At 30.9% G+C, this 16,693-nt stretch overlaps 1 protein-coding gene across 26 annotated transcripts in view; it reads right to left on the bottom strand.

Annotated features, from left to right (window-relative positions):
- The window catches only part of PPIP5K2 (diphosphoinositol pentakisphosphate kinase 2), a 62,052-nt gene that overhangs the window by 29,602 nt on the left and 15,757 nt on the right, over positions 1-16,693 (bottom strand). For 22 of the 26 annotated variants that reach the window (XM_019727967.2, XM_074328637.1, XM_019727965.2 and 19 more), the window contains exons 9-19: positions 16,463-16,584; positions 15,178-15,279; positions 13,967-14,053; positions 13,157-13,232; positions 12,962-13,071; positions 12,133-12,218; positions 9,969-10,094; positions 9,705-9,826; positions 9,245-9,427; positions 2,481-2,622; positions 1,500-1,723 (exon numbers count right to left, since the gene is read on the bottom strand). In XM_019727967.2, coding sequence (XP_019583526.1) covers positions 1,500-1,723; positions 2,481-2,622; positions 9,245-9,427; positions 9,705-9,826; positions 9,969-10,094; positions 12,133-12,218; positions 12,962-13,071; positions 13,157-13,232; positions 13,967-14,053; positions 15,178-15,279; positions 16,463-16,584 — 1,380 coding nt within the window. The remainder of the gene's footprint in view (positions 1-1,499; positions 1,724-2,480; positions 2,623-9,244; positions 9,428-9,704; positions 9,827-9,968; positions 10,095-12,132; positions 12,219-12,961; positions 13,072-13,156; positions 13,233-13,966; positions 14,054-15,177; positions 15,280-16,462; positions 16,585-16,693) is intronic. The other 4 variants (XM_019727968.2, XM_019727963.2, XM_019727957.2 and 1 more) reach the window with 1 other exon arrangement.

The following is a 16,693-nucleotide window of genomic DNA, read 5'->3' on the forward strand; positions in this document are numbered from 1 at the left end:
TCTTAATTATAAAAATAAAACTTTTTATTCTGTAAAATAAAGTTTCTCTTCCATTTAGTAAACAAGAGTTGTTAGTAAATAAAGTCCTTGTTTTCTAAGTCAGTGTTTCTTAAAGTAGGCCCTAAGACATATTCTTCCTGTTTGAGATATTTTTATCCTCTTTTAAAAATAATTCATGTTTGCAAATCACTTATTCACACAACATACTTAAAACTGTCTTTATTATGTATTTGACCAAATAAACAGTTGTTCTTTCATGCTGAAATAAGCTAATCTTTAACATTTACACAAGTAACTATAGGTAAGTTGCATACTGTCTGAATTCCCAGGTTTTCAGTCTGTAATTTTTCCTGGACTTTCTTTGAATATTAGGGAAAAAACATTATTTTAGCCATTTTTTATATATGAATATTTTTAAGTCAGGCTACTTTTATTGAGAATATTTATACTTTTCACGTATTTCATTTTTTCTGCTTCTTAACTTTGGTTCACAACTAGAATGCCTGATCTACTCCCCCTTTATGATATCCATATAATCTTTTAGTAATTGAGCTGAAAAAAGGTCCAGAGAGGGCATCCTGAATTATTTTCTTCTAACATATCTGTTATCTCAACTTGTCTTGTCACTATGTCTTTAGTATCAATCTGATTCTCCACTTAATTGTATTTCAATCACTTGAATTCTTGTTTTACCTTTATTTTTATTTTCCTATAATAAAAAGACCCAAGAACACTCCTCCTTACCAATAACTACTTATATATTGACCTCTAAATAACATTTTCAAAATACTTTCACATAAAGTAAAAATAATTTTAAAATCTACCATGTTTCCCTTAAAATAAGACATAGCTGGACCATCAGCTCTAATGCGTCGTTTGGAGCAAAAATTAATATAAGACCTGGTATTATATACTGTATATTATATTATATTATTATATTATATTATATTATATTATATTATATTATATTATATTATATTATATTACATTATATTATATTAAAGACCTGGTCTTATATTAAAATAAGACCAGATCTTGTATTAATTTTTGCTCCAAAAGACACATTACAGCTGATGGTCTGGCTAGGTCTTATTTTGGGGGGAAACACGGTATATAGGGCCACAACTACCTTTTTCTCCCACTCCCCGCACATTTCCACAGCATACAGCTGGTTGGTGTATAATAGGTACCCAATAAATATTTTAGTAATTTAGTCCATCCTGTTTTCAGTTGTCTTGTTTTGTTAGTACATTATTATTCTTCGAGAGTATCAATTCTTAAATTTTCAAAAGTTAGCACAATCAAACTGTGAGAAAATCAAATAATTATTTAACATAACAAATACAGAGTTTAAAATATAAATACAAAATTACTTACTTTCCTTTTTAAAGTTATGGGTTTTATATGGACATGAAAATCAGCTATCTTTTATACACTGACAGACATTTGTAAAGTATCTATACAACACATAAGAAAAATGATTCCTAGGAATTACTTACCTGAGGGATAACAATGTCTGCTAATGCCTTCGAAAGCCTATATAATTCCATTGTGTTTTCTAATTTCAAGGAACCATTATGCTGGACATCGTATTTTATACAGTCATATATGTCAGGGATTTTACTAATATCATATCTTCCATTTTTTGTTTTAAAGTCTTTCTCCAACTTGGACCATCTACGTAGCATAAGCTCTAATGTCTCACTATGGTAAAGCTGAATATCTAAAACAACATAACATTTTTAGTATATTAATTAAAAATCAAATTAAGACTATATTAAAAAGTTGATAATTAGAACTTTTTAAAATGTCAAAGATAAAATTGTTAAGCTAGGAAATGTTACCATAGGCATATACTATTAGTAACCAGATATTTTGTTGACTTAAATAAAGGTATAAATACATAGGTTAGGAACATGTTACATGTTACATATTTCAATAAGAAAAAAAAACAACAATAATTATAACAAAATTCTTTTAAGCTAATACATTTTCTATTCTGAATTTTAAATTACTTTGATTAGATTATTACTTATTATTTTCATTAGATTCACATCACTAACAGAATAGACAGTCATTACCAGAAAGGGACCCTAAAAATTAAACACCTCAAAGGATCCATTTTCACTAGTAAGCAATCTAAGATGTCAATGTTGCCCAAGTTATTAACCAAGCCAGTCTTAGAATCAAAGCCCACATCACCTTCCTACTGCTTGCTTTTTCTTATTATTCTGCCTATTTCCTGATTAGCTATATGGTAATGCTACATAATTAATCATAGAAGAATGTTTTATTATCTTTTTCATGGAAAAAAGCAACTATAACTTAATTATGTTTTTGCTGGATATATATTAACTCATATTATACCTAGATTTAGTATGAAAGGGTTGATTTCTTAATATTGGTGCATCATATTTTAAAATATTTAGAGTAATTGGATAGTAATTTTTGTTTTATGCTCTAAGAAAAACAGTATTTACCTGATGATTTGGGATCTTCCATGCGATGTCTGATTTGAGAAGTCAAACTTTGTATCAAGGAATAAACTTTGTCACAGGTCTTCACAGGATTTTTAATTAAATGCATTGATTTGATAAGAGAAATGCTTCCAGATGGAGTAAGCTACAAATAAGTAAAGTATACATTTTATACCTGGTTATGCCCAATTGCCCAAGAGAACAATATACAAAATTTTCCAGAAGCTAGAGAATAATTCCACACCATAAATTAAGATGACCCCCAAAATATAGTAATAAAATCAAACAAAAGCAAAAACCCTGGAATTTCATGTTAAAAAACTAATAAACTTTAGCTATTATTAGATTATTCACAGAGAAAATGTAGCAGAAGTAATCTAACTTACAATGACATTTTATTCTAAGTTACGATGACAATTTGCTGACTCACTTAATATGTGCAAATAAGGTTCTAACCATTTCACATATATTTACATGTAATAACCCTAAGACTCTATTATCATCATCATTTATTTTTCCAGATGAAGTACTTAACAGAGGTTAAGCAAACTGCCCAAAATCAAACCACTAGTATGTGAAGAGTAGGATAAAAAAAGTGGGTAGTCTGGCTATAGAGCTGGTGCTCTAAAACATCATGCTCTTAAACACCCTTGGTGATGAGATTTTTCCTAAATCTACAAAAGCCATTAATGAGAACACAGTTTCAAATTCCAGTTTTGACACTTAGCTTGGCAAGTTATTTAACCCCATCAAACAAGTTTCTACAAAAATAAAAAATGTAAAGTGGAATTACACTTCTTGTTATGGTGAAATAGGTAGTTTGCATCAATCTAATCATCAAATATAAGCAATAATCTTGGGCAAACAACTTCTATACTTCTGCTTTAAAGTATATGAGAGATACAGTAATAAATTATAGAACCAAAATTCTTAGGTCAGTGATGTAGAGAGTGACTCTGGCATTTAAGGCTGTTTCTGCACTGGAGACATTTGTTGATCCTGTATAGACAACAGAAAAGTGGAGTAGAACTTTAATAGCCTTGTTAGGTTAAGGAGACAGAAGTGAAGTGAGGGTTCTCAAAGGTGGAACACTGGTAAACTCTCTGTATTTAGGGTTCAAAAAAGTGAGGGTGAATCAGAAGCAAACCAACCCATCAACAAACTGCAGACCAAGTTTAGGTGAACTGTTGGCCCAGAAAGATCTGTTCTAAAACTGGATTAAAGCAATCCTAGATTGCAGTGTCCACAGGCACATAGTAGAAACAAATAAAAAATCTTATTGGAAGATGATGATATAATCTTAAGCTCAATTTATTTCCACAAATGAATAAACAAATCCATCCATAATTAAAGATATTCAGGTACACAAGAAAACAGAACGGTATGGATGCCAATCAGCAGAATAGGCAACACAAACAGAACCAAGGAGACTCCAGGTAATAAAATTATCAAACAGTAAAAAAATAAAGAAACTTCCTCTGTTCAAGAAGATAAAAGGAAACACTGAGAATCATCAAAGAACTGCAAATTATTGAAAAAAGAAATGACAATAAATTATATTTTTTAAAAAAGCAAATGGAAATTCTGGAATTGAAAAATATACGGGCTGAATTTATAGCACATTTGATACAGCCAGAGACACATTCAGTAAATTGGAGACAGTACAAGATTTTATCCAGAATAAAGCATACAGATAAAAGAATGAAAAAAAATCAAAAGAAAGGTAACAGTAAGTTCTGGCAAACATATTTAGAGATCCAGAAGGTAATAGAAGCAATATTTAAAAAACAAACAAACAAAAAAAAACCTTAAAACAACTTTCCAAAACTGAAACCAAAGATCCAAGAATCCTAACAAACTATTAGGATAAGTTAAAAAGCAATTTACATTTAGAAACACAATAGAAAAACTACTGAAAACCAAAGATAAAAATAAAATGTTAAAACAGGCCAGAAGAACTTATTAAGAAGAAGAAACTATCTTCAAAAGGTGCAATAATAAGATCAACAGCTAACTTCTCAAGGTAAACATTGGCAGCTAGAAGATAGTGAAACAACATCTTCAATGCAATGAAAGAAAGTGCCATTCTAGAATTCTATACCCAGTAAAAAATATCCAAGAATAAAGTTAAAATGAAAACATCTTCAAACAAACAAAAAAGAATTAATCATGAGTAGACTAACAGAATTATTGCATTGTCCTTCAAACAGAAAGAGAATTATCTTAAATGCGAACTATGAAATTCAGGAAAAATTCAATGTAATTAAAAGGATAAATTCATAGATAAATCTAAATGAATACTGCTTTATAAATAATAATGACGACACATTGTGGGGTTTAAAAAGTACAGAATAAAAATAAACAATATTGGGCAGACGGGTGGCTCAGTTGGTTAGAGCACAAGCTCTGGACAATGGGACTGCCAGTTCGATTCCCACATGGGCCAGCGAGCTATGCCCTCCTCAACTAGAATGAAGTCAATGAGCTGCCGCTCAGCTCCTGGGTGGCCAGATGGCTCAGTTGGTTGGAGCACGGGCTCTCAACCACAAGGTTGCTGGTTCGACTCCTGCACTCCTGCAAGGGATGGTGGGCCGCACCCCCTGCAACTAACAATGGCAACTGGACCTGGAGCTGAGCTGCGCCCTCCACAACTAAGATTGAAAGGACAACATCTTGAAGCTAAAATGGCACCCTCTACAACTAAGATTGAAAGGACAACAACTTGAAGCTGAATGGCACCCTCGACAACTAAAGATTGAAAGAACAACAACTTGACTTGGAAAAGTTCCGGAAGTACACACTGTTCCCCAATAAAGTCCTATTCCCCTCCCTGCCCAGAAAAACATACTATTATAAAAACAAACAAACAATAAACAATATTAATAGCATACAAATTGCAAGCTGGGCAAATGTTATAAAGATTTTAGGCCTTGAGCTAAATGTATAGTTCAAGGACTAGCAGCACTGGCATCAATTGGAAGCTTATTAAAAATGTAGAATCCCAGTCCCTACCCCAGATGTGATGAATCAGAATTTGCATTTTTTACAAAACCCGAGATGACTCATACGCAAGTTAAAGTTTGAAAAGTACTCTCCTCTATCCTAGAGTCCTTGCATTGTCCAAGGAAAGAGTGAAAACATGATGTAAACATTCAAGTTTTAGAAGTCATAGAAGCCTATCGTTATCTCTGGGGTAACAACAAAACAAATACTAAAAATCTAATAAAAATTGCAAACTAACAGAGAATCAAATAAAGTATTATTTCCAACAAAACAAGAAAGGAGAGAAAAACAGGCAGTACAAATATAAAGCGCTTAAAAGGAAAATAGATTTATACATAAATTTATAATATAAATGGAATGATTGCCCTCAACAAAGATTTTCAAAATTGTTTAAGAAATAACCATATGCAGATTTTAAGAGATACAGTTAAGAAACAGTTTCAGAAATATTGAAAATAAGAAGATATACTATGCAAACACCAAATTAAAAAACAAACAAACTGTTGTAGCCATATTAATCTCAGAGAAAGTGAACTTTGAGTCAAAGAAGTACTGATTGAAATATACCAACCCAAAATGTGTATGCATCTAATAACATGGCATCAAAGTATGTAAAGCAAGGGTTAAGAGAAGTAACAACACAAGAAAAATGCACAATTATAGTGGAAAATTTTAACATACAACAATAAAAAAAGAAAAACATGAAAAAATCAAGAATTTTTGTTTTATCTAAAATGATAGTTAAAAACAACAAAGGTATAACTTAAAATTGCCATAGATTTAGAAACTTTAAAAATGCACTTTTAAATAACCTATGATCTAAGAAAAAATCAAATTAGAAAATGCACCAAATTGCATAAAACTCAAAATTTATAAATACTGTCAAAACAGTGCATAAAGGGAAACGTATGGCCTAGTGTATTTATTTTAGAAAAGATTCATGAGTTAATAAGCATTCATCAAGTGACATTAGTATCTGAGAATTAGAAAAAGAGCAAAATAAAATTATAGAAGGAATAAAATATTAAACAATAACAGTTAATCAAATAGAAGACAAACACATGATTCAGAAGGCCAACAAATCTGACAAATTTGAAAGACAGTTCGTTGAACGAATAAAACTGATCAACCATGGTAAAACTGATCAAGAAAAAAATGGTATAATGTCATGAAACAAAAAGGGATGTCTCTACAGATCCTAAAGACATTACAAATAATGTAAAGAGGATATTATAAACAAACTTCTGGAAGATTGTAACTTAACACTGACACGAGACATAATAACTGAAAACTACTAAATTACTCTGGAATCCATAATTACAAACTTTCCCACAAAGAAAATACCCACAGAATTTATCACAGGATTTACCAGTAAATTTTATCAAACATTTAATGTAACATAAGTACACAGACTATTCCCCCAAAAGAGGACTCACTAACTAATTTTATGATACTAGCATAAGTCTGGTATTGAAAGCTGACAAAGTCAGAACAAGAATAAAAAAGTCAATCTAACTCATGAGCATAGATGTAAAACTCCTAACGAAAAATACTGGGAAACCCAAACCAGTCATATATATTTTTAAAAAATACACAAATATTTTTAAAAAATACATATTTTTGAAAAATACATAAAAAGAGTTGAGCTTATTCTAGGAACTAAGGTAGCTTCACATCCCAAAAAACCGTATGATACAATAGATGAAAAGAAAATATGATAAAATTCAATCACTTTTCATGAGAAAAATCTTAGCCGAATAGGAACAGAATAGAGAGTTTCCATATACTTAAGAGTAGCATAAAAAAAATCTACAGAAAACATCATACTTAATGGACAAGTATTAAAAGCTTTTCCTTTGAGATCATGGACAAGAAATGCCACTTATATTTATCACTGTTTCGAAGGCGCTAGCTATTAAAGTAAGGCAAGAAAAATAATTAAAAAACGTAAGAATTGGAAAGGAAAACCTGTGGATATGCTTTTAAAGGGTCAAAAAAAACACCCCAAAACCATAAATTATTAAATTAATAAATGAGTTCAATAAGGTTGATGCATATAAAGTCAATATTAAAAATTTTTCTACATAGCAACAACAATTAGAAAATAAAATTTTGAGATACCATTTAAAATTGCATGAAAAAAATTGTAAAAAGATATAAATTTTCATAAACTACACATTTAATGCAATTTAAATCAATACCCTAACAGGATTTTTGACCAGCTTATTTTACAACTTATATGGAAATGTAAAAAAAGCCAAAAAAAACTTCAAGAAGGAACCATGTAGGATTTGGGAGATCTTATTCAATGGCACAAAGATTCACAAAAGAATATAGTCTAAAAAACAGACCACACAAATACGAGAAAGACAGTACTACAAAGTAGTGGGGAAAGGATGGTCTTTGCAGTATGTGGTACTGAGACACCAGGATGTACATATAGTTGGGGGAAAAATATCAATTTTGACATCCTTACCTTATAGCACATACAAAAGCCAATTTTAGCTGGATTGCAGATAAATATGAAGGGCAAAACAGTAAAGATATTATAAACAGTATGTTAAAAATGCACTGATCATAAAGGAAAAAACTGAACTTTATGAAAAATAGGAACTTCTGCTTAACAAAAGACATCATTAAGGTTCAGAATAGGTGGTAGTATTTATGAAACTTATAAAAAAGACTCATATCCAAAATATACAGAGAACTTGCACCACTCAAAAAGAAAAACACAGATAACTAGTAGAAAGAAAGGACGGAGACTTGAAAAGAAGTCCTCATGAAAGACAATTATCAAAAACATTAAAAAACAACGAGGTATTACTATACATCTACCTTCCAAATGGCCAAAATTGAATAGTCTGAGAATAACATGAATAGAGACTATGCAGAACAATGACAATTCTCATGGGGGGACTGTGAAATGGTTCAATGACTTTGGAAAACAGTTTGACATTATCCAGTAATACTGAAATCTAGGCATATTGTGGGTCACAATTACACTCCTAGAATACAACCAAGAGAAACACATACTCTTATGTACTAGGAGGCATCCAGGATATTCATAGTAGTATTAATCATAATAGCCCCAAACTGTAACAACAGTAGAAGCATATATAAACTGTAGTATATTCATAAAATAGAACATGGGCCAAACTATGGCCTGCAGGCTGAGTGTTGCCTGTGGTAAAGCCCATGAGCTAGGAATGGTTTTTACATTTTTAAAAGGTGGTTAGAAAAGAGATGCAGTAAGAGATAATATGTGATCTGCAAAGCCTAAAATATTTACTATCTGGTTTTTATAGGAAAAATTTGCCAAGCTCTGAAATAAAATACTACAGAGATGATTATTAAATATTGAAATTCTCAAAAATATGGATGAATTGCATGAACATAATATTGAGCAAAAGAAGCCAGACATAAAAGAAAACATGTTTTATTATACAAGGCTTAAAAAATAGCCAAAACTGAGACTACAGTAGGGATGCACACTTATCCAAATAAGTATTCTGGTTGTGACAAGACCATAAAAAAGCCATGTAAAAAGTCAGGATAGTAGTTATTTCTAAGAGTTATTTCTAGGGAAAGGGTTGCAACTGGGGAGGGGTACACGGGGGCTAAAGTTGTTCCAATGTTCTTGTTCTCTATCTGGAGGGCGATGATTATGAGTATTTGCTTTATAATACAATAAAGACTAAGTTTATGTTTTAAGCACTTTTCTACGTGTGCATATTTCACATGTAAAAGAGTTTGCTAAGACCCACCTTTTCATAATCTTCAGCAGTAAAATCTCTGTCTTTCTGAAGTATTTCATGAAGTCTTGCTTTCACACGTTGCTGACAACTGCTCAGAGAGTCACTATCACTATCCAGAAGACCATTCATGTTTGCACTTTTTACCATCTGAACCAGAATGGGTGTCAGCTCTCCTTCCAGAGCTAATAGCCCCTAAACGTATTAAATAAAGCCAACACAGATTTAAAAATTAGCACGCAAAACAATAGAAAAGTATCACAATTATTGTGTTACATGTTGAATTTTATAAGGTATAAGCTAACTATTTACAATAAGTAAACTTTATCAATAATATGGTTTATCACTGCCATTTTGGGGCTTTAGTTGGAATTTTCAAATTTAGAATTTTAAAATATTGCCTTAGTAAAAATCTTTTTAAAATGCAATATTAGATGAACATTCCAGTAATTCTAAAAGCATTTATTTATACCTTTGCAAAAGCGGCTGCAGTCATCTGCACTCGTCCTTCATCAGAGGCATATATTTTGAGGTCATGTCGGTAGGTACTATGCAATCTAAGTAAACCACAACCAGGAAATCCTGCATAATCTCCTGAAAATAAATCCTCAAATCACTTAAGCTATATTTTTATCTCACTGTATTTCTATAAATATTTAATAACATCTCAAAATAAATGAGGATTTGAAAACACAGTGTATAAATTTAACCAAATTAGAGAAACTCCAAGATTTACCTTGACCTCCAGGATACATACACCTGAAAGCTCTTCCAAGTTCTTCAGCTTGGACCCTGCCTGCCGGGGTTAGTTCTCCTCCCCATTTTAGAACCAAAAGTAAGGATGGTTCTTCTCTTCGGCTGTCTAAGGTATATGAGAATGGATAAAGCAAGTGTCAAATTTGTTTCTTTTAAACAGACATGTTTCAGGATTAATTTTTTCTTTGTCCTCTCTTTTGCAGTAGAATATAGCCCTTATGTATTATTTTATTCCTTAAATGTACTTGTATCTATCTTTGTAGGCTGTTGCTTCTGTCAGGAATACCCCTTGATCTACTTGTTAAGATCTTACTAAAATTTCAAAATCTCCTCTATATTTTAGGAAGAAAGCTCTTTCCCAGTTTTCTGAAAGGCGGTATTGCGTCTCCTTTTGCTGCTATCATAGTAGTACGACAGCAATGGTATTTGCCCAATGTATTTAATTGTGCTAAATATGCTAGATTAAGAGCTCCTTGATCACAGGATCCGGATCTTGTCTTTACATCAAGAGCCTTCTGCAGTGCTGTCACATAGAAGGTAATGTTAACTGAAGTGAAGATACATTCTTTTTTCATGATTAGGGATTAGTGATTTGCATAATCTTTAGGAAGATGGGAGATGATAGAGCCTAATGTATGTTAGAATTTAAATTTATGGGTGAGATACACAATAAATGTAGCTAAGAGCAGCTTTTAAAATTGGAATTGTGAAATGTCTAATCACTATGTTATACTCCTGAAACTAATATAATATTGTATGTCAACAGCAATTAAAAAATAAATTAATAAATACAACTTGGAATTGTGGAATCACTATATGTTCCAGACCAAGTGTTTTCTCAGACATAGGGGAGGTAGCATAAGTGAATGAGTTTCAGTACTTAATTCTGAGCTGCCCTTTATCATGTCCTAAGATTGTGTTACAGAAACAAAGGTAATTAAAAAAAAACAATATAAGCGCAAAATAACTTAATGATGATTCATTAAAAGTGATAGAAAATCATCCTTTCCCTTGGGGTTAGTTAGTAGTTGCATGTGCTTTACCATGCAGACCAATATTAATTTATGGAAGGACAGTTAAATGACTTTTTTATTATAGTTATTTATAAAATGTTTTGATCCTAAATATTAAGATATAGGAAATTAAGCTTATTGCTATTAATCACAAAGTGTGACGAGAGCAACACATCAAATTTTTAAATAAATATATAAAGCCCAACATAGTCAAACTTGTATTTGCATGTATTACTACTTCAACTTTTGCTAGTATAAATAATGCCATTGTAAATATTCTGACAGATCAATCTTTTTCTGAGTATCTGATTACTTCCTCGTGATAAATTTGTATAAGTAGACTTAAGATCAAAGCATATGAACATTTTTTGAAGTTTTTGATATACATATATTGGCAAATTACTGTTCCAAGAGTTATGTCAGTTTATACTCTGACTGAAATCCTGCTGCATTAAATTTTCATTAGCATTTTTTTTTACCAGTTTGAAAACGAATAAAATAAGAAAACCCGATCTGAAACTAGTATTATAAAAAAAAACAAAAAAAACCTTTGTCAGTGTGATAGGGAAGAGTAATTATTACTATTTATTATATTATTTTATTGGGCATCTGCATTTCTACATAAAATTGTTTCTCTAACCCCTGCCCGTTTTTCTTCTGAAAAACAAATGAATTTATGGACATTTGTGCTGACTCCTCTTAGAAGACTAATTTTATTTAAATGCTTATTCTGATTTACTGCGTGGAGGAAAATATCTATTTTAGAACACATTAATTGTGTATTTTTTCAAATAGTCTTTTTGAGCTTTCATCCTGTATACTCTGCCCTGTTCTACCAAAAGAGGAAGAAAGAGGCCCATTAAGTAACATTGAATTATAGATAAATAAGCTTTCTGAAACAACCGCAGAGTAAAAGGGAAGTCCTACAGAGTTTTCAAAATAATAAAATCTACCCTTTAAGGATAAAGAATAAAATCTATACTTTAAATACAAGGCATAGTTAACAAAACTCCATCGAATAGCATGTCAGTCCCTATACTATTAGACAGAGAGTCCAAAGGCAATCAATCAAAAATGAGTACTAAGTCCCTACATCTAATTAAAACACAATAGGCATTAATAATAACATACCTTCCTCTTCACTAGATGTTTTAGGACAACCATGAGGGAGATAGGTTAATTGGACCTTACGATTTATTCCAGAAAAATGGCCATACCTGAAAAGTAAAATGGCAAGCAGAATGGAAAATACTCAGTAAGCGTTCAAGGTGAGCTCCTAGAGAAAAATTTAAAATCCATCTACAGAAAAACAACCTTACACTTTGAGGCCCCCTTCTATTTGTAAAACCTTGTTGAATTCTTCAAAATATGCTAGTAGAAAATCTGTACCATAGATAGTCATTCTAACCACATCAAAAATAAAAATACAAAAAAGTTTCTCAACAAAAAGCTAGACAATTTGAAGAGACGAAAAAGTATAGAAATATATAAAAACCTAAAACTGTATGTGTCTTAAAAAAATAAAGGAAATATTAACAAGATCATAAGTGGTCAAAATTATAAGCCTTATAACAGGAATATTGGTGGTACCAATTTCACTTGATTAAAGCACAGTTTAAAATTGTTTTTTTTTTATTTAAACGGCACTGAGGCTGTGGTCAAGTTAGCAATGTAGCTTTCATTCTAAGTAGCACTTCACTGAAGATCCAAATTTGATGTCCTCTTTTGATCTTCTTATAAAATTAAGGGTAAAGCTAAAACAGTAACTTTCAATACAACAATCTATTTTCTCACTAGTAAAAATAAAAATCTCATTAGACTTTCACTAATTTCACCTCAGTTACAGTGATAAAGAGCAAAAGATCAAACTGTGAAGGACACTAACATGGAAAGCCACAGATATTAAAGAAAAAGCACTATAAGTCATTATCAAACTTAAGGGTTTCCAAAAGATACTCACATCTCTAACACTGTCTTGAGTTGTTCAAGTTTTGGCTTGTTTTCTTCAATGTCAGAATCATTATTTTGCCCCAGCTCCATAAGAAGTTGTCGTGCAATATCCAGCACCTCCTATAAAATAAATTAAGAGGAAATTGAATTTTTATGTAACTTTGCTATTAGCATTAAAACTCAACAAGAAATCAAATGCACTTGCCTGTAACTGTTTTGGCTTTTTGAGTTTTAATTTCCCAGATTTATATCCATCACACTTTTCAAAAAGATCAAAAAATCTTATAAAAAAGAAAGAGCACTATTAGTCACTCGCAATAATTAATATTACCACCATATACTAAAATCAATGATAATAGATATGGAACTAAAACGATAATAAATAATAGAAATGGGACTTGTGGTCTTTGGATTTCAAATACTGTGTCTTCTTTCACTATACCATGTTGCTTCTCTACTTTGATTGATAAAACTTCATATTTTCCTAAATCATATCAAACTAATAATCACTAGATAATTTTTAAGTTTTCTCATGATTGAAACTATGATTATAATACAAAAATACCATATATTCTCGGAAGTCACTGTATACATACACATATTTAAAAAAATGTTTCAACACATATGTAATGGTTTGGGCTTTCAAATTTTATTATTTTCAAATCAAATACTGAATGGAAAAAACATAAACTTCATTCTACTAATTTTCTTCTATAAGGTTGAGAGGTCAGAAAGCAATGTAAGAGTACAATAAACCAAAATTATATAGAACACCTTTACAACAATAACTGAAAGCCAGGTCAGACTGATGGGCATTTGTGGATATAGCCACAATTAATTTTCAGCTGCAGATAAATGTAATTATTTTAAGTGAATTTTGTTTGTGTCCAGGGGTTTAAATATAATGGTCAAAAAACGATGGTACAGTTTTCTATATATTAGTCAAAACAGCTAATCACCTATCAGGAATTTTAAATTATCTCCTGAGTGTTAAATTATTCCCCTTAAAACATACTTTTGATGCCTCACTTCCATTTTCATTTTTTGTTTTGGTGTTCGATCCCCATGACGTATGACAGCTATGACACATCTAAGTTCCATCCTAAAATTAAAAAAATAAAGAGGTTATCAACTTTCTAACAAAGATTTGTATTGTATAAGGCAGAAAAATACAACATCTAATTATTTATTTAGAGTCATCTTTTACCATTTCAACATCTTCCCTAAGAGAATAGTACTTCTAGCAATGAGTCTTAATTTTATCAGATCAAACCCTAAAAAGACTAAGAAGTTAGAGGTGGAATAATATTAAGCTATAAAATATTTGCTTCCTCTCAGGAGACAACTACACTAATGCTGGGAAAAAAGTAAATGGACTGCAATTCTGGAACTTCATTAAACACCTGCCCTAAAGCATAAGTTATTATAGACTGAGATTTCATTAAATCAAAATAAAATAAAGCTTTCCTTGATAGCTGCTATATTTATTTTGCCCATGTAAGAAGAATAAGTATTTCAAAGTCAAATTACTGGAAAATATAACTGTCTTAGGAAAAATGCTAGGGTATAATTTAGTGTTTGCCAAACTGTGAGCCACAGAACACAATCCTGCAGGATTTTAAATGTTACTTGGAAAAATTCTATGTTAAATAAGTTTGAAAATACAGGCTTAAAACCAAAATTAAATATTTTTGTTTTTTTCCCCTAAATCACTATTTCTCAGAATATTTAATATGCTAATGTAAATCTCTAAGCTATGAATATGAAGAATTTGGTCAACTCACCTGAGTAATAGGTAAGTTTCAAGCAGTAACTTTCACTAGTAGAATGTTATGAAAACACTTTGGCAATATTGGGCTAATTAATTTACCTCAGGATACAACTGTATATTTTTTCTTTACATACCGAGAGCACCAACATTGTATGACCACTGACTATAAACCTTTAAGTAATGTACCTGTTGGCACCTTCTTTATTTTTATGTTTAATTCAACAGTTCTATAATTATCCAAACACTTCTCAGAATTTTATTGGTAACAATATAAAAGAATTTTAGTCTAGGTGGACTCTTGTAAAAGCATATAATTTATTTCTTGATCTGCAAAGTGCATCATATGAAAATATAGTAAGGTGTCTAATAATCATTCAGAAATTGATCCAGATTGCAATAAAACAGTCTGATGGGGAAAACCCAACGAATTTCTAAATGAACATTTTCAAACTTACATAGTTCCAGATGTAGTTGGAACAATTGGGATATCTTCAGCTTCTAAAGGTATTGACCAAGGGATATGAAATTGTGGAGCAAGCTCTCGCATCACAGTATTACTTCGAGACAAAGAAAAAAATTAAAAATTAGTTCATTTTAAGACAAAACTGGATCCTTAATGATAAATAATAGAATCACGGGAGTTAAAGTCAAACTGTCTAGTGATTGTGATAACAGCACATACTTGTAAAAACTAACCCAAAGAATCAATCCTGATAAAGCAAAACTAGATCAGGAGTTCTAAACTGCTGTATTAGAACACATTAAATGGATGCCATGAATTTGGAATTATTTACTTATATACATTAGTTTTAAAAATATAAATCACAAAGATTCCAATAATTCACTATAACTGTATCATATCTACTTTACATAGGTTCTGAAATCCAAGACTGTCTCTTCTGTGTGGCCACTAATTAATTATTTCTCACCAGCTTACTGATCATCTACAAAGCTATTCTAAATACCATGCCCATTTTAAACAAATTTCTGTCATTTTACTAATAGAGTTAACAATGGAAACATGTTTAAGTCATTATAAAATATTTTTTGTTTTGTTTAAATTTAGCATTTATTCATGCTAAAATTTAGTAAGCTCCCCCAAACTTCACTTTAAGGGTAAGTTCACAACTCTGAAATATACTATGAAAGCTGACTCCAATTATTAAAATACATTTAAAAGTGTAAGTTTCTTATGGCTTTGTGATATATACTTTGAAATGGTTTAAAAAGTTGTCTTACAAATCTTCAAAATCAAGGTATAAGAAAACAGGTCATAGAACATAAAAATGGCATTTCTACATGCAATAATTTCTTTTTCATTCACTTGATAATCTCATGAAATTATCTTTAAGTAACACATGCTTGTAGAAAGCAGCATCATTCAAAAGAACCCTGAATTCCAAATGTTTCTATTTTACTCTGGTTACTTTTTTCATTAATGCTAATTTTGTGCCATGAATAAGTGAATGGAACTATAGCATTTCTAAATCTATGAAGTTAAACTGCCTTTAAGCCTTTACCTCTACTGGTCATAAATTAATCTGTTTTCGGTAACCCAAAGTACAAGTCATGATTTGGCATTATCATTGGGGATGTCATTTTATGAACACTGATTTTTATTCTAGAGTGCTTACAAAATCCTAATCAATTATGTTTAGAATTATTTAGTTTCTGAATAACTAGCATGCTTTAGCTATAACAAAGGTAAAGAGGAAGAAATATGATGGAGAAAATTCTTACCCAAGTATTTTTGCACAATCATCATAATACTTCATGGAATTCTTCACAAAACTGAAGCCATTGACATCACAGACATAGGACTGTCCATTGGCCCGTAATAAGTCAAAGCCACAAACTGTTTGCTATTTAAAATAAATTATAAACTTTAAAGTTTGAGTTGAATTAAGATTTACAGTTTTCTAGAACTAGAACATATCAAATTTTATAAATGCCTAAAGGTGCATTATTATT

The sequence above is a fragment of the Rhinolophus sinicus genome, linkage group LG03, assembly GCF_036562045.2.
Source record: "Rhinolophus sinicus isolate RSC01 linkage group LG03, ASM3656204v1, whole genome shotgun sequence".
NCBI lineage: Eukaryota > Metazoa > Chordata > Mammalia > Chiroptera > Rhinolophidae > Rhinolophus > Rhinolophus sinicus.